This window comes from Oncorhynchus keta, chromosome 17, assembly GCF_023373465.1.
Source record: "Oncorhynchus keta strain PuntledgeMale-10-30-2019 chromosome 17, Oket_V2, whole genome shotgun sequence".
NCBI classification, from domain to species: Eukaryota; Metazoa; Chordata; class Actinopteri; order Salmoniformes; family Salmonidae; genus Oncorhynchus; species Oncorhynchus keta.
This window is the reverse complement of record NC_068437.1, coordinates 15,068,503-15,089,373: the sequence shown is the minus strand read 5'-3', so window position 1 is coordinate 15,089,373 and position 20,871 is coordinate 15,068,503. Positions and strand designations below refer to the sequence as shown.

The following is a 20,871-nucleotide window of genomic DNA, read 5'->3' as shown; positions in this document are numbered from 1 at the left end:
TATCAGAGAGATCAAGCCAGAGGAGCTGATCTACGACCTGCCCAAAGAGCCCTTCATCAAAAATGACAATTCAGAGATATTCAAAGGAGAGTACAACAAATTCACAGTGGCCATCAAAAGATACGCCTACTCAAGGGGCACAAGCCTGAGGTATGTAGCATAGCATACAGGACGTCTCAGAGAGTTCTTGTAATATCAGCTTCGGTGCTAAACATCTATTTGTTTAATGGGTTATGTTTGTCCCACACAGTCAGGTCTTTCAAAAGGAAGTGGAGACTATGAAATGCTTTGAGTCACCAAACATCCTACGAATGTTTGGGATCTGTGTCCAGGAAGAGAGCGGTGAGTGAGCTTCTTTTTGCAGTATGTGAAATACTGTAGTTGCTGGACAAATAGGAGACTGGATACAATCACAATCATCTTTATTCATCATGTACACCCAGAATTTGATTTTGTGAAATGGTGCTGCCACAGTAAACCAAATAAACAAGCAGAATATAGATGAAGAATTTACATGAATCCACATACAGTCTGTACACAGTGAACAGCAAAAAAAGAAACAAATAATTGTGCATGGTATGGATGTATAAACAAATGTACAGTCCATGATGTGCAATGGAGTGGAACAGTTACTGTATAATGAGCAAAGTAATCAGGACATAATATCAAATCAAAACTTTATTTGTCACCTGTGCCGAATATAACCATACCGTGCTTACTTACATGGCCCAGTAACCAACAGTGCAGTTCAAGAAAGAGTTAAGAAAATAACTAAAGTAAAAAATAAATTAAATAGTTACACAATAAAATAACAATAAAAAATCTATATACAGGGGGTACCGGTACCGACTCAATGCAATGGGGTACAGGTTTATTCGAGGTAATTTGTACATGTAGGTAGGGGTGAAATGACTATGAACAGATAATAAACAGCAAGTAGCAGCAGGGGGGTTCAATGTAAATAATCTGGTGGCCATTTGATGAATTGTTCAGCAGACTTATGGCTTGGGGATAGAAGCTGTTAAGGAGCCTTTTGGTCCTGGACTTGGTGCTCAGGTACAGCTTGCCGTGCGGTAGCAGAGAGAAGAGTCTAAGAGTCTTTTTGGGCTTTCCTCTGACACTGCTTACTATATAGTATATATATTGTAAAACTGACCATCCTACCAATCCTCGACTTTGGCGATGTCATTTACAAAATAGCCTCCAATACCCTACTCAACAAATTGAATGCAGTCTATCACAGTGCAATCCGTTTTGTCACCAAAGCCCCATATACTACCCACTATTGCGACCTGTACGCTCTCGTTGGCTGGTCCTCGCTTCATACTCGTCGCCAAACCCACTGGCTCCATGTCATCTACAAGACCCTGCTAGGTAAAGTCCCCCTTATCTCAGCTCGCTGGTCACCATAGCATCTCCCACCTGCAGCACACGCTCCAGCAGGTATATCTCTCTAGTCACCCCCAAAACCAATTCTTTCTTTGGCCGCCTCTCCTTCCAGTTCTCTGCTGCCAATGACTGGAACGAACTACAAAAATCTCTGAAACTGGAAACACTTATCTCCCTCACTAGCTTTAAGCACCAACTGTCAGAGCATCTTACAGATTACTGCACCTGTACATAGCCCACTTATAATTTAGCCCAAACAACTACCTCTTTCCCAACTGTATTTAATTAATTTATTTATTTTGCTCCTTTGCACCCCATTATTTTTATTTCTACTTTGCACATTCTTCCATTGCAAAACTACCATTCCAGTGTTTTACTTGCTATATTGTATTTACTTTGCCACCATGGCCTATTTTGCCTTTACCTCCCTTCTCACCTAATTTGCTCACATTGTATATAGACTTGTTTATACTGTATTATTGACTGTATGTTTGTTTTTGCTTTATCTTGGCCAGGTCGCAGTTGTAAATGAGAACTTGTTCTCAACTTGCCTACCTGGTTAAATAAAGGTGAAATAAATTAATTAAAAAAAACCCTAGCATGGAACATTGTCACAAACCATACCACCCTCTCAGGCCCTAGAGCACGAGAAGGGAGATATGGAGAATTGAACGATGGAAGAAGTGGGAGTTTTGTTTTGGTCAATGTACGGACTCTTTTAATTTGGGTTGATTAAATTTGTTTCCCTATCACATATGGACTTCACTTTAATTTTACTTGTTTTGCTTTTTCAATCCGTCCAGTTGGTGGCGGCAATACACTTTTTGGGTTGTGGTCCGCCATATAACGCACAGAAGAAGAAAAAAAATAGACAATGGGGATAGCAAAGAAACTATGACTGCGATCAGATTATTACACCAAATGTCTTACCGTTGAAGTTAAAAGCAATGTAGTTTAACTATTTTCATGGTAAACCACGAAGTTTTACACTGGCAAGGACAGTTTGGGTCACACGCAATTTTTCAAGGTAAGAAGTAGATAGATGTAAGATGCTACACTGCCCATGCAACTAATTTAAACAGGGATATTGATGTTGTAGTTTCAATGAGCAAGGCAAAAGCCTGAAATGGACAGTGATGGTGGAGAGATGGCAGGAGCAGTGGAATAGAGATACTAAGGGTAGACATGTATTTATTTTAGGTACAGAGAATTCGGGGAGGACGAGAGGATGTGACAGAAGAGGAGGCTATTTTTATATATATTTTTTTTACAAGATTACGGGTGGGACACAGCCGGGCAAATAAGACTTTACATGTGATAGGAAAGGATCCAACAGGAAAGTGTGATTATTGCCAGAAAGCAGAGACCGTGGCCCATGTATAGCTACAGTGTGGGCAGTATCAGAGGTGAAAGAGAGCCTGAGGTCTAATGAGAGAGAGAAGGCGACACAGCAAATTAAATAGTATATTGTAGAACGTAATTAGATATAGTTTCATATGTAATATTATTTTAAGAGCAACTAGGCTGGTAGGTAGGATTTATTTTCTTCCTGTCTCTGGCCCACACTCCAGTACAGTATGTGTCGGTAATGTATGGCACTATGGCTTTACAACCGCCGATAAACCCTACCTAAGAAGAAGCAATGGATGCAGCAGAGACTGATCTGCGGCGAACTAGCTAGTTAACGTTACCATTCTAGCTCATTTAGGCTATTTCCAAAAAAAGTATATAGTTATGAAAACCACGTGGTGGCGTTATTCCATTGATCACATTCGAGACTGTCACCAAATAATCAAGTTGTTCGTGTACTTTAGCTTTTGCTGCTTCGAGTAGCCAACGTTACTGTAGCTAGCTAGCCGAGCGGCCTTTGCTTTGGCTTCCGCCAATGTAAACTTCGTTCACCATGGAATTGACTTCAGCTAGTCTCTCAATGTAACGTTGGCTACTTGCCATTTCCAAAACCTGCACATCCGTAATCCTGTTCGGAGTCTTGTTTCGCTCAGCCTGGGCAGCCGGCTATGGCAAGGTAACTAGCTACGTAGTTAGCAGTGGCACTTGGCTAAATAACGTTATAATTGTTAGCTACCAGTTAGCTATGTCTATTGTTACCTAACTTTTACCTTAAAACGGCCAACCTGCAGTTTCTAACAATAACAAAGCGAATCCCCGCCACTGTTTTGGTCAACAGTAATCACGCTCAAATTCATAGACGGAGTTAGGGATGTTTTAACCTTGTTATGAGGCTATGAAGTTTGTTTACAACCATTGGAGTAAAACATCCTTATATTTTGGGTTCTGATGGGGGTTCGATAGTTAAATTAAGCCATGATGCATTTATAGCAAAAGTTAGCATTGCATGCAAGTTACATAACCTGATTTTTGTTGTCACCCTTTGTGGCTTCAGTCAGAATTGGTTCACTGTACTCACGTTTGCTTGCAATTAAGACCGTTGGCTACAATAGTGTCTGAGAACACTGAAGTCCAGAGGGAAATAATTTGTTAACATCTCATGCAGTTGGATTATCCTTCCTATTGAAGGCAATTCATTTTTAGCCCCCCACCCATAGGTTATGAGATGGAGGTGATGGAGGCGATGGAGGTGGACTTGCAGCTGGGGGGCCCCAGTAGGGAACCAGAGCCAGATGTTGTGGCAGACCAGGTAAATCTCCCTATCGTCATCCCTGACTCTGGCAGTGAAACAGAGGACGAGGCAGATGCAGCTCCCTGTGACCCACCACGGCTCCCGAACACCTGGGCGTTCAGTCAGAACAGAGCCAGAGTGGAGGGTCAAGTTGGGTCCAGGATCAGAAGTGAGGGTCATATTGAGCCCAGGGTCACCACAGCAGCCACCCTGAGGCATCGGAGAGCCAGGTAATTATGGTTGGACTGGATTCCCTCTAAACTGAGTATCCATACTGGGGACATAATTGTATGCTTCATTGAGTACCTATTTCACCCCATGTTATACCCATTGATTGTACCTGTATTGTTTCTGTGTGGTTCAAGGCCAGGCCTCAGGGAGCACTCCTCCACCCAGACCGCTGCTCGTGCTAGCAGCTTCCTGGATTTCCTGCTGCGAGTCCCTGCAGCCAACCAGGCCGAGGGCGACTCTGGGAGTACGACGGAGCTGAGCGAGTCGGAGGATGAGGCAGATCCCCTGGGGCCAGCAGCAGAGCCTCCCAACTCGGCCGTTCCCTCCAACCCTCGTCCAAACCCTCCAGTTGCAGTCACGCCACCCGAAGGCCTTTATTATTCAGGTAAACCAAACTCAAGTCTGATCAATACATAGCCATTTTCTACTGTAACCTATAAAGAGTGAATCTCACCATGCCATCCTGTGTATAGATTCTAATGCAACCACAGAGGCTGCGAGGACCGTGACTGGAAATCAAGTGAATCCTGAGGTAAGACCACATTCATTGCCAGTGATTGGCCTACACTCTTGGATGGGCATACTAAAATCAGCAAAAAAATAAACATATTTTTTTCAGGACCCTGTCTTTCAAAGATAATTTGTAAAAATCCAAATAACTTCACAGATCTTCACTGTAAAGGGTTTAAACACTGTGTCCATGCTTGTTCAATGAACCATAAACAATGAATAACCATGCACCTGTGGAGTTAACACTAACAGCTTACAGATGGTAGGCAATTAAGGTCACAGTTATGAAAACGTAGGACACTAAAGAGACCTTTCTAGTGACTCTGAAAAACACCAAAAGAAAGATGCCCAGGGTCCCTGCTCATCTGCGTGGACATGCCTTAGGCATGCTGCAAGGAGGTATGAGGACTGCAGATATGGCCAGGGCAATAAATTGAAATGTCCGTACTGTGAGACTCATAAGAGCGCTACAGGGAGACAGGGTGGACAGCTGATCGTCCTCGCAGTGGCAGACTACATGTAACAATACCTGCACAGGATCGGTACATCCGAACATCCCACCTGTGGGACAGGTACAGGATGGCAACAACAACTGTCCGAGTTACACCAAGATGCACAATCCCTCCATCAGTGCTCAGACTGTCTGCAATAGGCAGAGAGAGGCTGGACTGAGGGCTTGTAGGCCTGCTGTAAAGGCAGGTCCTCACCAGATATCACCGGCAACAGCGTCGCCTATGGGCACAAACCCAGCGTCGCTGGACCACTGCTCTTCACTGACGAGTTGCGGTTTTGTCTCACCAGGGGTGATGCTCGGATTCGCGATTTATCATCGAATGAATGAGCATTACACTGTGGCCTGTACTCTAGAGCGGGAGTACATGATCCACCAGCCATACTGCTGCTGTGTGATTTCCTGCAAGACAAGAATGTCAGTGTTCTGCCATGACCAGCGAAGAGCCCTGATCTCAATCCCATTGAGCACGTCTGGGACTTGCTGGATCGGAGGTTGAGGGCTAGGGCCGCCGCCCCCCCCACAGAAATGTCCGGGAACTTGCAGGTGCCTTGGTGGAAGAGTGGGGTAACATCTCACAGCAAGAACTGGCAAATCTGGTGCAGTCCATGAGGAGGAGATGCACTGCAGTGCTGGTGATGATTAGCTCATTAGTGCAGTTTCTCTAGTAGCATTGTGCCATTTTTATTTATTCCCATGCACTGTCAGAAATGTCATGCATCATCTCTCTGTCCCCTCTAGGTTGTATCAGACCCACTAGCCTCCAGTGCACCGGCCCTTCGGTTGTCCCAGGGGGATGAGGGGGAAGGGGAGACCTGCTCCATCTGCTTTGAGCCCTGGACCACGTCAGGGGAGCATCGCCTGGCCACCCTGCGCTGCGGACATCTCTTTGGCTACAACTGCATCGCCCGCTGGGTGAAGGGCAAGGGCCAGGGAGCCAGGTGTCCCCAGGTCGGTGTCTTCATGTCTGTCTGTCAGCCTTGGTATGTGTGGGGGGAGAGGACTGGAATTGCTCCTGGTTCCACTATGAACAGGAAAATTGAAAAGGTCTGCACTCAGCATTTGAAAGAAAGGAGAATCTATTTCATCCTAAGTGGAAAAAAACAAGCTCCTACTTCCACTGTAGTGACTGGCACCAGGTGGAATCTGTGCTGGAGGCGCAGCTTCCTCAAGCATTCAAAAATGAGTCGAAACTCAAGAAATCCCCTCTGAATTACTTACATCTGAGAAAACACCACCATAAAATATGACCCCCAAAAAACAATTGACTTAATACGCAGACAGTGACGTGAAGGCGTCCCATCAGACTCCGTCTGGCTCTTGTAATGATCTTCTGCTGTATGTCTGCAGTGCAACAAGAAAACCAAGCGCACCGATATCGTCCTCCTGTACGCGCGCAAGCTGAGGGCTCTGGACAACACTGAGCAGGAGAGTATGAAGAGGTGAAGTAGCTGCTCACCTCTTTAGTTTATTTTCTGAACTGCTGATATTGGCATGAATCTGACCTGATTCACTACTGTAGCGATGGAGCTGTTGAGAGTGAGTGTGTCTGAATGTGTTGTGTGCAGGTCACTGGAGCAAGAGCATTCACTGCGTAGAAAGGCTGAACTGGAGTCAGCGCAGTGCCGACTACAACTGCAGGTGATGACAGACGAATGTGGGGAACTGCACAAGCAGCTACAGGTACTTTATTCCCATTGCTTTACCGGTCATCCCCCAGTCTCCCATCCATTTATCAGGTGGACTAGAATACCAAGCCCTAATCATTGAGATAAATCTACCCCTAAATCCACTATGATGATTGTATGTTGACTTTCAATGTTTTTCTGATCACATACTGTATCTGCTATTTTTTACTTGACTTCCATTGGTATTGAACAGTGCAGGTGGGTCACTTTTCTTTCTTCCTTCTACCTCTGTCAGGAGCTGAAGACTCTGATGGCCCAGCCTGGCTGTGGGCCCTCACAGAGCTCAGCGGCATCTCTCTCTGGGCTCTTTCAGAGACAGGACAGCACCCAGGGGGGCCACTATGTCTTCTCCAAGGCCGTGCTGGTGTCCCAGGTGGGGGGATGCAGGGTGCTGTCCTACTGTGAACCCCTCAGCTGCCTGCTGGCCTCTCAGCCCTCCCCACACACTAGCCTGGTGCCCGGTAAGACCTTTGATAAGCTTTGATATGCTTTCAGTACAAAATAGCTGTGAGCATTTGTTTTTTTGCACAGATTGTATAGATGTGAAAATATCAAAGGGAAGTATTTGTTACTTCTTGTAATCATTTCTCCACCTTTGCTCTCCCCTCTGTCTACCTGCCAGGCTGCGGGGTGAAGAAGGTGAGCACGTTGAATCTGAAGGCCTGCCAGTACATTCCCATCCATGTCAAACAGATCAGAGGCCTGGCCTTCAACAGACAGGCCGACAGCCTCCTGCTCTCCGCTGCCCTGGACAACACCATAAAACTCACCAGGTAACCAGATAGCCTGCTTCTAAGCAGAGAGTCTGTGTCTAAGCAGAGAGATTTATCAGGACTGTGTGTTCCAGAATGGCATTGACTTCATAGCCCCAGGCTCTGATGGAGAAGAACATTGAACTTTTCTGAATTGCAAGAACCATTCAGACTTAATATTGATAACAAAACCATTGATGGTTAATAAGGACAGTATTTTCCCTTCTAAATCTAATATCCTAACTTTACCATTATTCTCCTGTAGTCTAATGACCAACACAGTGGTGCAGACCTACAACACAGGCAAACCAGTGTGGAGCTGCTGCTGGTGCCTGGACAACAACAACTATGTGTACGCTGGTCTCAGTAACGGCTCCGTGCTGGTGTATGACACCAGGGACACCAGCACACATGTCCAGGAGCTACAGCCACTACGTTCCAGGTCAGTCTGACAGCCAGGCCAGCGAGCAAAGGTCATCTAGTCTGTATTCGACACCACAGTTTAAACTACACCTGTCAATATAACCTAGGTAGGGCCCAGAGTTTTACCTTCTTCACAACAGGATCTGACCAGGTACATTTCTGGGCTTAGATTTTAAATTTTATTTGTTTTGTTACTCACTTTCAAAGATGGTGGAATGAATATTAATTTATATGGTGTGTGTGAAATGTAATTCACATAGTGTAATATATTATAATATGTTATACAATTTTAGTATGTAGTGTGATTTTTAAAACCACAGGCACCAACCATGACCTCTGGCTTCTCCCAGGTGTCCCGTGGCATCCCTGTCCTATGTGCCTCGCGCCGCCTCCAGCTCGTTCCCATGTGGTGGCCTCATCGCAGGCTCTCTGGATGGGGGTTACTTCTGGGAGCAAGTAGACGGGACCACCTACAGACCCCACATGTTGCCCCTGGAGACAGGAGGCTGCACAGACATCCAGGTGCAGCCAGAGAGCAGACACTGTTTGGTCACCTACAGACCAGGTGAGACTATACCATCCTGGGGAGGACTATGAGGGGCAATGAAGGGCCTAAATAAATGTGTGTGTCTATACACTACCGTTCAAAAGTTTGGGGTCATTTAGAAATGTCCTTGTTTTTGGGGAAAAAAAGCAAATTATATATTTTTTTGTCCATTTTAAAATAACATCAAATTGATCAGAAATACAGTGTAGACATTAATGTTGTAAATGACTGTTGCAGCTGTTTGAAAAAAAAATGGAATATCTACATAGGCGTACAGAGGCGCATTATCAGCAACCATCACTCCTGTTTTCCAATGGCACGTTGTGTTAGCTAATCCAAGTTTATAATTTTCAAAGGCTAATTGATCATTAGAAAACCCTTTGGCAATTATGTTAGCACAGCTGAAAACTGTTGTCTGGATTAAAGAAGCAATAAAACTGTCCTTCTTTAGACTAGTTGAGTATCTGGATACTCAGCATTTGTGGATTAAATTACAGGCTCAAAATTGCCAAGAAACTGAAGATCTCATACAACTTTGTGTACTACTCCGTTCACAGAACAGCGCAAACTGGCTCTAGCCAGAATAGAAAGAGGAGTGGGAGGCCCTTGTGCATAACTGAGCAAGAGGACAAGTACATTGTTTCTCAAACTAGACACTAGACAAGTCCTCAACTGGCAGGTTCATTAAATTGTACCCGCAAAACACCAGTCTCAATGTCAACAGTGAAGAGGTGACTCTGGGATGCTGGCCTTCTATGCAGAGTTGCAAAGAAAAAGCGATATCTCAGACTGGCCAATAAAATGAAAAGTTTAAGATCGGCAAAATAACACACTAGACAGAGGAACTCAGCATCCTGGAGTCGCCTCTTCACTGTTGATGTTGAAACGGGTGTTTTGCGGGTACTATTTAATGAAGCTGTTGAGGACTTGTCTCGTGTCTAGTTTGAGAAACAATGTACTTGTCCTCTTGCTCAGTTATGCACCGGGGCCCCCCACTCTTTGTATTCTGGTTAGGGCCAGTTTGCGCAGTTCTGTGAAGGGAGTAGTACACAGCGTTGTACTAGATCTTCAGTTTCTTGGCAATTTCTCGCATGGAATAGCCTTCGTTTCTCAGAACAAGAATAGACTGACGAGTATCAGAAGAAAGATCTTTGTTTCTGGCCATTTTTTGCCTGTAATCAAACACACATGCTGATGCTCCAGATACTCAAGTAGTCTAAATATTTTGTGCTAACAAAATTGCTAAAGGGTTTTCTAATGATCTAATGGCCTTTTAAAATGATAAACTTGGATTAGCTAACACAATGTGCTATTGGAAAACTGGAGTGATGATTGCTGATAATGAGCCTCTGTACGCCTATGTAGATATTCCATTTAAAAAAATCTGGCTTTTCCAGCTACAATAGTCATTTTCAAAATTAACAATGTCCACACTGTATGTCTGATCAATTTTATATTATTTTAATAGACAAATGTTTTTTTTTTTTTTTTCCAAAAACAAGGACATTTCTATGTGACCCCGGTAGTGTGATATATACATATTTTACCAGGAGAAGCCCATTGAGACCCATAGTCTCTTTTTTCAAGGGATACCTGGCCAAGAAGGCAGCAACAATTAATACATTACATAATTAAAACATACATGATCCAGCCTAAAAAAAGCATTTTATACTCTTCCCTAACAGTCTTCCATCAATGTTTTAAATTCATTCAGGGTCACTAACATATCTAGATGAAGCATGGATTGTAGACTATTCCATGCCTCTGGTGCACAAGAAGAGAAGGCAGTCTTGCCTAATATTGTGAATGTCCTGGGGATTTAAGTAGTAACCACCTAGCAGACTGGGTATGGTGACTGCTGGTGGTGAAGGAGACCAGACTACAGAGGTAAAGAGGGAGTTTACCCAAAAGGGCTTTGTAGATGAACACATAAAAATGCGTCTTTCTGTGCATATAAATTCTGTGCAAACCTACCAATTGGTGCAAGGTGCAATGGTGAGTGAGTGACTTGGCATTTTGTAATAAAGTGCAAAGATGCATGATAAAAAGTGTCCAGTCTCTGTAAGACAGTGGAGGCTGCATGCATATACAAGTCACCATAATCAATTACAGATAGAAAAGTGGCCTGAACAAGATTCTTTCTAGCCATAAGTGGGAAGCAAGCCTTATTACGAAAATAAAAACTACATTTAAGCTTTGTCACAAGATTATCCGCATTAACTTTAAAGGACAACTTGTCATCAACCAAATACCTAAATGTAAAGGTCATGAATTTAGTTTTTTGTACATTCAAGACCAATTTGAGACTATTAAGAGGCCTGCAGTGACAAAAGCAGTCTGGAGTTCTTCAACAGCCTGAACCAGAGAAGGAGCACATGAATATATGACTTTCATCTGCATATTTGCTGCCCCTTCACTGAGACCAATGTTTTTGAGTCTAGCTAGCAACAATTCATGGTCAACTGAATCAAAGGCCTTTGATAAATCCACAAACAGAGTTATAGACAGATTGTTTCACTTATAATTCACTGTATCACAATTCCAGTGGGTCAGAAGTTTACATACGCTAAGTTGACTGTGCATTTTAAACAGCTTGGAAAATTCCAGAAAATTATGTCATGGCTTTAGAAGATTCTGACAGGCTAATTTGATGTAAGTTGAGTCAATTGGTGGTGTACCTGTGGATGTATTTCAAGGCCTACCTTCAAACTCAGTGCCTCTTTGCTTGACATCATAGGAAAATCAAAATAAATTAGCCAAGACTTCAGAAAACAAATTGTAGACCTCCAAGTCTGGTTGATCCTTGGGAGCAATTTCCAAATGCCTGAAGGTACCACGTTCATCTGTACAAACAGTAGTACCCAAGTATAAACACCATGGCACCACGCAGCCATCATACCGCTCAGGAAGGAGACGCGTTCTGTCTCCTAGAGATTAATGTACTTTGGTGTGAAAAGTACAAATCAATCCCAGAACAACAGCAAAGTGTGAAGATGCTAGAGGAAACGGGTACAAAAGTATCTACATCCGCAGTAAAACGAGTCCAATATCGACATAACCTGAAAGGCCACTCCGCAAGGAAGAAGCCACTGCTCCAAACCCACCATAAAAAAGCCAGACTACGGTTTGCAACTGCACATAGGGACAAAGATTGTACTTTTTGGAGAAATGTCCTCAGGTCTGATGAAACAAAAATAGAACTGTTTGGCCATAATTACCATTATGTTTGGAGGAAAAGGGGGAGGCTTCCAAGATGAAGAACACCATCCCAACCGTGAAGCACACCACCCCAACCGTGAAGCACGGGAGTGGCAGCAACATATTGTGGGGGTGCTTTGCTGCAGGAGGGACTGGTGCACTTCACAAAATGGATGTCATCAAAAGGGTGGGAAATTATGTAGATATATTGAAGCATCAGTCAGAAAGTTAAAACTTGGTTGCAAATGGGTCTTCCAAATGGACAATGACCACAAGCATACTTCCAAAGTTGTGGCAAAATGGCTTAAGGACAACAAAGTTAAGGTATTGGAGTTGCCATCACAAAGCCCTGACCTCAATCCTATAGAAAAGTTGTGTGCAGAACTGAAAGTGTGTGTGTGAGCAAGGTGGCCTACTAACCTGACTCAGTTACACCAGCTCTGTCAGGAGGAATGGGCCAAAATTCATCCAACTTATTGTGGAAGCTTGTGGAAGGCTACCTGAAATGTTTGACCCAAGTTAAACAATTTAAAGGCAATGCTACCAAATACTAATTGAGTGTATGAAAAATTCTGACCCACTGGGAATGTGATCATTGAAATAGAAGCTGAAATAAATCGTTCTCTCTACTATTATTTTGACATTTCACATTCTTGAAATAAAGTGAGAATCCTAACTGACCTAAAACAGGGAATTTTTGGTTGGATTAAATGTCAGGAATTGTGAAAAACTTAGTTTAAATGTATTTGGCTAAGGTGTATAAACTTCCGACTTCAACTGTATATATTTCTCTTTCTAATTAATTCTGCCAAGTTATCTGAAATCCAGGTATGGTCCCTTCCACTGACTCTAAATTTCTTCACATGGGCATGCTTATCACAAATGGACACATTTCATATAAAAATAGTCCCTGGCAGTGTCAACATCAGGAGTCAGACGTATTCTGTCAATATTATGGTACAGATCATGTAAGAATGCTTGCTCATCAAACTGTCTAAAATGTATTTGAAAAATATAACAGGGTTTGGCTTCGGTAATTTATTTTGTATTTCTAACACAAGCAATATGCACAGTGATCACTGACATCATTACAGAATATCCCAGATGTGTATTTGTTAGAATAATGTCCAATAGAGTTGATTTGTTAGGTGTTCTGGGATTTGGTCTTTTTGGCACATTCATTAATTGAGCGAGATTCAGGGAGTCTTTAAGAGTCCAATACAGATGTAAGCATGTCCCAGTTCAAATCTCCTAAAATAATGAATTCCGAGTCATTTTGCTAGTGCAGGACATCAGAGTTTTAAGTGCATCTCCCGAGGGAGGTCTGTAGCAGCCGACTACAGTGATGTGTGAGTCCTTATATACTTTCACTTTAACTGCATGCAATTCAAAATGTTTGTCTTTGGAAATCGAGTGAATTTAAACGCAAATCCGACCAGCTGCCTTACAACAGGCCTACAAGCCCTCAGTCCAGCCTTGTTCAGCCTGAGCACTGTTGGAGGGATTGTGCGTTCCTGGTGTAACTCGGGCAGTTGTTGTTTCCATCCTGAACCTGTCCAGCAGGTGTGATGTTCGGATGTACCGATCCTGTGCAGGTGTTACACGAGGGCTGCTATTGCGAAGATGATCAACTGCCCGTCCTGTCTCCCTGTAGTGCTGTGTTAGGCGTCTCACAGTACGGACATTGCAATTTATATGCCCTGGCCACATCTGCAGTCCTCATGCCTCATTGTAGCATGCCTAAGTCATGTTCACGCAGATGAGCAGGGACCCTGGGCATTTTTCTTTTGGTGTTTTTCAGAGTCAGAAGAAAGTGTCCTAACTCTTTAGTGTACTAAGTTTTTATAACTGTGACCTTAATGTAAGATGTTTGTGTCTTAATGACTGTTTCACAGGTGCATGTTCATTAATTTATGGTTCATTGAACAAGCATGGGAAACCGTGTTTAAACCCTTCACAATGAAGATCTGTGAAGTTATATGGATTTGTTTTACTAAATGTCTTTGAAAGACGGGGCCTTTGCTGAGTTTGTCTCGCTCACTACCAGCCACCCTTTCCCTTGATGACAGCTTTGCACACTCTTGGCATTCACTCAATCAGCTTCACCTGGGAATGCTTTTTCAACAATCTTGAAGGAAGATGAGTTCATCAGAGTTACAAGCCTCAGAAATTGCAGCCCAAATAAATGCTTCAGAGTTCAGTAAAGACGCATCTCAACATCAACTGTTCAGTGGAGGCTGCGTGAATCAGGCCTTCATAGTCCAATTGCGCCAAGGAACCACTACTAAAGGACACCAATAAGAAGGAGAGACTTGCTTGGGCCAAGAAACACAAGTAATGGACATTAGACCAGTGTAAATGTGTCCTTTTTGGTCTGATAAGTCCAAATTTGAGATTTTTTGGTTCCAACCACCTTGTCTTTGTGAGACGCAGAGTAAGTGAACAGATGGCCTCTGCATGTGTGGTTCCCACCGTGATGTGTGGGGGTACTTTGCTGGTGACGGTGTCTGTGATTTATATAGAATTCAAGGCACACTTAACCAGCATGGCTACCACAGCATTCTGCAGCAATACGCCATCCCATCTGGTTTGGGCTTAGAACTATCATTTGTTTTTCAACAGGATAATGACCCAACACATCTCCAGGCTGTGTAAGGGCTATTTGACCAAGAAGGAGAGTGATGGAGTGCTGCATCAGATGACCTGGCCTCCACAATCATCCAATTGAGATGGTTTGGGATGAGTTGGACCGCATAGTGAAGGAAAATCAGCCAACAAGTGCTCAGCATATGTGGGAACTCCTTCAAGACTGTTGGAAAAGCATTCCAGGTGAAGCTGGTTGAGTGAATGCCAGGAGTGTGCAAAGCTGTCATCAAGGGGTGGCTACTTTGAAGAATCTCAAATATAAAATAGCTTTTTTTGTTTGTTTGGTTGGTTACTACATGATTCTGTATGTTATTTCATAGTTTTAATGTCTTTCACTTATTCTACAATGAAGAAAATAGTAAAAATAAAGAAAAACCCTTGAATGGCCAAACTTTAGACTGGTACTGTAAATGTAATAAGATGTATAGGCATTTTTTTCTGCTTTTTACTTAGTTGTGGGTCTTTGTTGTCCTGGCATCTCTCTGTTTGCTGGATTAATTCTTATATTTCAAAGCAGGTGTTTTGTTTTGGCTTGTGCTGGGCTGTAACAAAAGCCTATACTCCCCATTTAGCTCTCCAGGACCAGGGTAGGTGACCACTAGCTCTCGTATTTAGACTGACAGTCTCTGTGTTTGATCCCGTCCAGGGCGCTCCAAGCCATCGCTGCGCTGTGTTCTGATGGAGCTGAACAGGACCCCCCAGCAGGACGTGGCTCAGGAACCCTCGTGTTCCTGCTACCCAGTCCAGACATTCAGGGCTGGCCCCTCCTGCAAGCTGCTCACCAAGAATGCCGTGTTCAGAAGCCCGGCCGGGGAGGGCTCCACTCTGGTGTGTGCCGGGGACGAGGCCACCAACTCCATCATGGTGAGCCACTGGCATGGATGCAATTTTGTGTGTGTGTATTTTTACTTTATTCAGTTAATATGGTTGAGATTCATCATTACCCCAAAAAATGTCAACTTTGACTGCATTTACACATGACCCCTCAGTCCAAATATCTCTGCCCCAGAATGTCTGATCCTCACAAGATGTGCTTATTGTTCAGAAGTGTCTCTCTGAGTAGTTAGTGGGAATCTATACTGTCGGAGAATTATTTTGGTTTGCTAATGCCCAAGTTTTACCAATATGATGGAACATGCTGTATGCTTTATCTGTTTATATGCATGGCTTTGAAGATAATAATTACACCAAAAGCAACTATAAATATGTTTATACCATAGTCTATGTATTTAAGATTTAAAGTATGATTTAAGTTTGTATTGACTTGCTCAGTAAATTTGGATAGGATCTGCGACCATCCATCCTTTTTGTCTGCTTGTACTTTTTTCCACTTAAAAATAACATTACAGTTTCAATTTCTCTGGCCCAGAAAGTCTGAATCTTAAGAGGTAATATTCTCCTGGGTCAACGGGGACTCCTGCAGTTTTCTGAGAGGCTCTACATCATTTGAGATTGGTCTTAAGTGGCGCTACAGACCAACTGTAACTGAACACATCTGAATGTTCAATTACAGGAAACTAATATAAACCCAACATGCAACAATTTCTACAATTTTTATTTTATTTTTTTATTTTTTAGGTCATATAAAGAACTCAGTCAATTTAAATAAATGCATTAGGCCTTCATCTATGGATTTCACATGACTGGGAATACAAATATGCATCTGTTGGTCACATACTTAAAACAACTAAAAGGTAAGGTTGTGGATCAGAACCAGTTAGTATCTGGTTTGACCAGCATTTGCTTAATGCAGTGTAACACATGTCCTTTGCATAGAGTTGATCAGGCTTTTGATTGTGGCCTTTAATGTTGTCCCACTCCTCTTCAATGGCTGTGCGAAGTTGCTGAATTTGGTTTGAACTGGAACACGCTATTGAGCCAGAGCATCTCCAAACATGCTCAATGGCTGTCATGTCTGGTGAGTATGCAGGCCATAGAAGAACTGGGACATTTTCAGCTTCTAGGAATTATGTATAGATCCTTGTGACATGGGGCCATGCTGAAACATGAAGTGATAGCTGCGGATGAATGGCACAACAATGGGCCTCAGGATCTCGTCACAGTATCTCTGTCTGTTGTCCGTAGCTTGTGCCTGCCCATACCATAACCCCACCGCCACCATGGTGCACTCTGTTCACAACGTTGACATCAAACTGCTCGCCTGCATGAAGCCATACACCTGGTCTGCGGTTGTGAGGCCGGTTGGACGTACTTCCACATTCTCAAACGACGTTGGAAGTGGCTTATGATAGAGAAATTAACATAAAATTATTTGGCCACAGCTCTGATGGACATTCCTGCAGTCACAATGACAATTGCACTCAACCTCAACTTGAAACATCTGTAGTATTGTTTAGTTCCAAAACTGTACATTTTAGTGGCATGTTATTGTCCCCAGTACAAGGTGCGTGCACCTGTGTAATGAACATGCTGTTTAATTAGCTTCGTGATATGCCACACCTGTCAGGTGGATTGATTATATTGGTAAAGGAGAAATGCTCACTAACAGAGACGTGCACAAATTTGTTTACAACATTGGAGAGATGTTTTTTGTGTGTTTGTAAAATTTTGTCTATTTGTTGTTTGGTCAAAAGTATGTGGACGCTTGCTTATGGAACATCTCAATCTGAAATCATTGTTATTAATATGGAGTTGGTCCCCCCCTTTGCTGCTATAACTGCCTCCACTCTTATGGGAAGGCTTTCCACTAGATGTTGGAACATTGAACCTCTATGGGGGTGCCACAGGGTTCAATTCTTGGGCTGACTCTCTTCTCTGTATACATCAATGATGTCGCTCTTGCTGCTGGTGAGTCTCTGATCCACCTCTACGCAGATGACACCATTCTGTATACTTCTGGCCCTTCTTTGGACACTGTTAACAACCCTCCAGATGAGCTTCAATGCCATACAACTCTCATTCCGTGGCCTCCAACTGCTCTTAAATACAAGTAAAACTAAATGCATGCTCTTCAACCGATCGCTGCCTGCACCTACCCGCCAGTCCAGCATCACTACTCTGGATGGTTGACTTAGAATATGTAGACAACTACAAATAGCTAGGTGTCTGGTTAGACTGGAAACTCTCCTTCCAGACTCACATCAAACATCTCCAATCCAAAGTTGAATCTAGAATTGGCTTCCTATTTCGCAACAAAGCATCCTTCACTCATGCTGCCAAACATACCCTTGTAAAACTGACCATCCTACCGATCCTCGACTTTGGCGATGTCATCTTCAAAATAGCTTCCAAAACTCTACTCGGACTGCATCCAGTTTACTGTCACAGTGCCATCTGTTTTGTCACCAAAGTCCCATATACTACCCACCACTGCGACCCGTACGCTCTCGTTGGCTGGCCCTCGCTTCATACTCGTCGCCAAACCCACTGGCTCCAGGTCATCTACAAGACCCTGCTAGGTAAAGTCCCCCTTATCTCAACTCGCTGGTCACCATAGCAGCACCCACCTGTAGCATGCGCTCCAGCAGGTATATCTCTGGTCACCCCCAAAGCCAATTCCTCCTTTGGCTGCCTCTCCTTCCAGTTCTCTGCTGCCAATGACTGGAACAAACTACAAAAATCTCTGAAACTAGAAACACTTATCTCCCTCACTAGCTTTAAGCACCAGCTGTCAGAACAGATCACTGCACCTGTACATAGCCCATCTATAATTTAGCCCAAACAACTACCTCTTCCCCTACTGTATTTGGTTATTTTGCTCCTTTGCACCCAATTATTTCTATCTCTACTTTGCACATTCTTCCACTGCAAATCTACCATTCCAGTGTTTTACTTGCTATATTGTATTTACTTCACCACCATGGCCTTTTTTTGTTGTTGCCTTTACCTCCCTGGTCTCGCCTCCATTGTATATAGACTTATTTTTCTACTGTATTATTGACTGTATGTGCAACTCTGTGTTGTTGTATGTGTCGAACTGCTTTGCTTTATCTTGGCCAGGTCGCAATTGTAAATGAGAACTTGATCTCAACTTGCCTACCTGGTTAAATAAAGGTGAAATAAAAAAAATTGCTGCAGGACTTAATTCCATTCAGCCACGAGTATTAGTGAGGTCAGGGCGATTAGGCCTGGCTTGCAGTTGGCATTCCAATTCATCCCAAAGGTGTTTGATGGGGTTGAGGTCAGACCTCTGAAGGCCAGTCAAGTTCTTCCACACTGAGCTCGACAAAACATTTCTGTATGGACCTCGCTTTGTGCACGTGGGCATGATCATATTGAAACAGGAAAGGATCACATAAGAACACAGAATCATCTAGATAGATAGTCTTCACTCTACATCATACAATGACAAATGGTCCTAGCCCGAACCATGAAAATCAGCCCCAGACCATTATTCCTCCTTCACCAAACTCCACAGTTGGCACTATGCATTCAAACCCGGATGGATTTGTCCTTTTGGACTGCCAGATGATGAAGCGTGATTCAGCACTCCAGAGAATGTGTTTCTACTGCCCCAGATTCCAATGGCGGTGAGCTTTACACCACTCCAGCCGACGCTTGGAATTGCGTATGGTGATCTTAGGCTTGAGTGCGGCTGCACGGCCATGGAAACCCAGTACATGAACCGCCCGTCGAACAGTTATTTAGCTGACGTTACTTCCAGAGGCAGTTTGGAATACAGTAGTGAGTGTTGCATCTCAGGGCAGACTATTTTTATGCTTCAGCACTTGGCGGTCCCATTCTGTGAGCTTGTGTGGCCTACCACTTCGTGTTTGAGCAGTTGTTGCTTCTAGACTCTTCCACTTCACAGTAACAGCACTTACAGTTGTCCGGGGCAGCTCTAGCAGGGCAGAAGTTTGATGAACTGAGTTGTTGGAAAGGTGACATCCTATGATGGTATCACATTGAAAGTCACTGAGCTCATCAGTAAGGCTATTCAACTGCAAATCTTTGTCTATGGAGATTGCATGGCTATGTGCTCGATTTAAAAAAAATATATATTTTAAAAAATGTAATACACCTGTCTGCAACGGATGTGGCTGAAATATCCGAATCCACTTCTCCACATGCTTTTCTGTTTTAATGCATTGACTCTGTTTGATCATCTACTCAGTTTTAGTTAAGAATTTCAGGATATTTGCCCTAAATCTATTACTATTTCCATTATGACCATATTTGACCTTTGACCACTTTAATTTTACGTGACATCCGGGCCTTACTTTGTATTACCCCATTGTTTGATCTAGGATTGATGACAGCCTGCAACAACAACAAACTAGTACTTTTTCCAGGTTGGCTGATGTATTATTAGAAGTTAGGCTCAGTTAAAATTTACTCCACTGTTGAGATTGATTCTTCCCAAATGGTTCAACTGTTTTGTGGTTGAAAGAAATCCATAAAAGTGAGAGGCTTGACTCTGTTTTGAGGCATTTGGGGAATAGTTTGAATTATATAAAACTGGCTCGAGCTTCACATTGAGCCATTGTTTCTAATCATGTCATCTTTTTCCCCCAGGTGTGGGATGCAGGGAGTGGATCCCTGATTCAGAAGTTGTCTGCTGACCTCCCAGTGTTGGACATCTGTCCATTTGAGGTGAACCAGGGCAGTTACCTGGCCTCTCTCACTGAGAAGATGCTCAAAATTTACAAGTGGGAATGAGGAGGAATTATGGAGGACACCACCAGCATAGAACATGTATGAGTAGCACGGCTGCTGCACTGTATAAATGGCATCCATTTAGTACAGCCTTTTCTTACCCAAAGTCACTACAGAAACTTTTATTGGGTTTTCATAGCAGTAGCGGGACTGGAGAGCCATCACACTGCTGCAGTGTTATGAAGGAACTGATAACTGGAGTGCCTGTACAGATACACTACTGCCCTAAATGTTTACATTAAGAATCACAGAGAACATCCTATCAAAAAATTATTTTGCTTTCTTGTTTTTTGATGCATGTGACGAATCAGTTAGTGTTGCCAGTTAACCATGCTGTCGGCAAATTTTTTAATGTGTTCCATCTCTGGTTTTAGAGACTGATCCATGGATGAAAATCAGGACATCAATGGCTTGTTACATTTCCTGGATCCTGATTGGCACAACTGATCAGCAAGCTGCATTAAAAAAAAAATATTTAAAAAAATCCTTCTGAATGTGTTTCATTTTTTATTTCCTTATTTTATTTCCAGAGGAAATTGTGTATTTTATAACAAATTTTTGTATAATTTGTAATGTAATAAAATAGAAATCATTGGTTATTTTTCATCCTGACTTGTGATTGTGCATCTTCAGTTTCAATGTCTAACGTTATTTTCATAAACCATCTTTTTTTCAGATGTTTTCAACCATGTCTGTATTCTGTCTAGAACTATATTTTA

The 20,871-nt window shown here is 43.0% G+C and overlaps 1 protein-coding gene across 7 annotated transcripts; it reads left to right on the top strand.

Moving 5' to 3' along the window:
- The first annotated feature begins 254 nt into the window (after nt 1–254).
- LOC118396506 (E3 ubiquitin-protein ligase RFWD3-like) lies at nt 255–20,758 on the top strand. Of its 7 annotated transcripts, none has more exons than XM_035790760.2 (14): nt 255–342; nt 3,957–4,260; nt 4,396–4,646; nt 4,735–4,793; nt 6,024–6,233; nt 6,633–6,724; nt 6,851–6,965; nt 7,206–7,431; nt 7,593–7,743; nt 7,988–8,164; nt 8,496–8,710; nt 15,183–15,400; nt 20,012–20,089; nt 20,527–20,758. In XM_035790760.2, the coding sequence occupies exons 1-14, from the start codon at nt 279–281 to the stop codon at nt 20,542–20,544; spliced, it is 2,178 nt and encodes a 725-aa protein (XP_035646653.1). In that variant the 5' UTR covers nt 255–278; the 3' UTR covers nt 20,545–20,758. The 7 variants fall into 7 exon arrangements, with proteins under 7 accessions (XP_035646653.1, XP_035646651.1, XP_035646650.1 ...); XM_035790758.2 differs by having other exon boundaries at nt 20,012–20,191; XM_035790757.2 differs by having other exon boundaries at nt 20,012–20,758.
- The last annotated feature ends 113 nt before the right edge of the window (nt 20,759–20,871 follow it).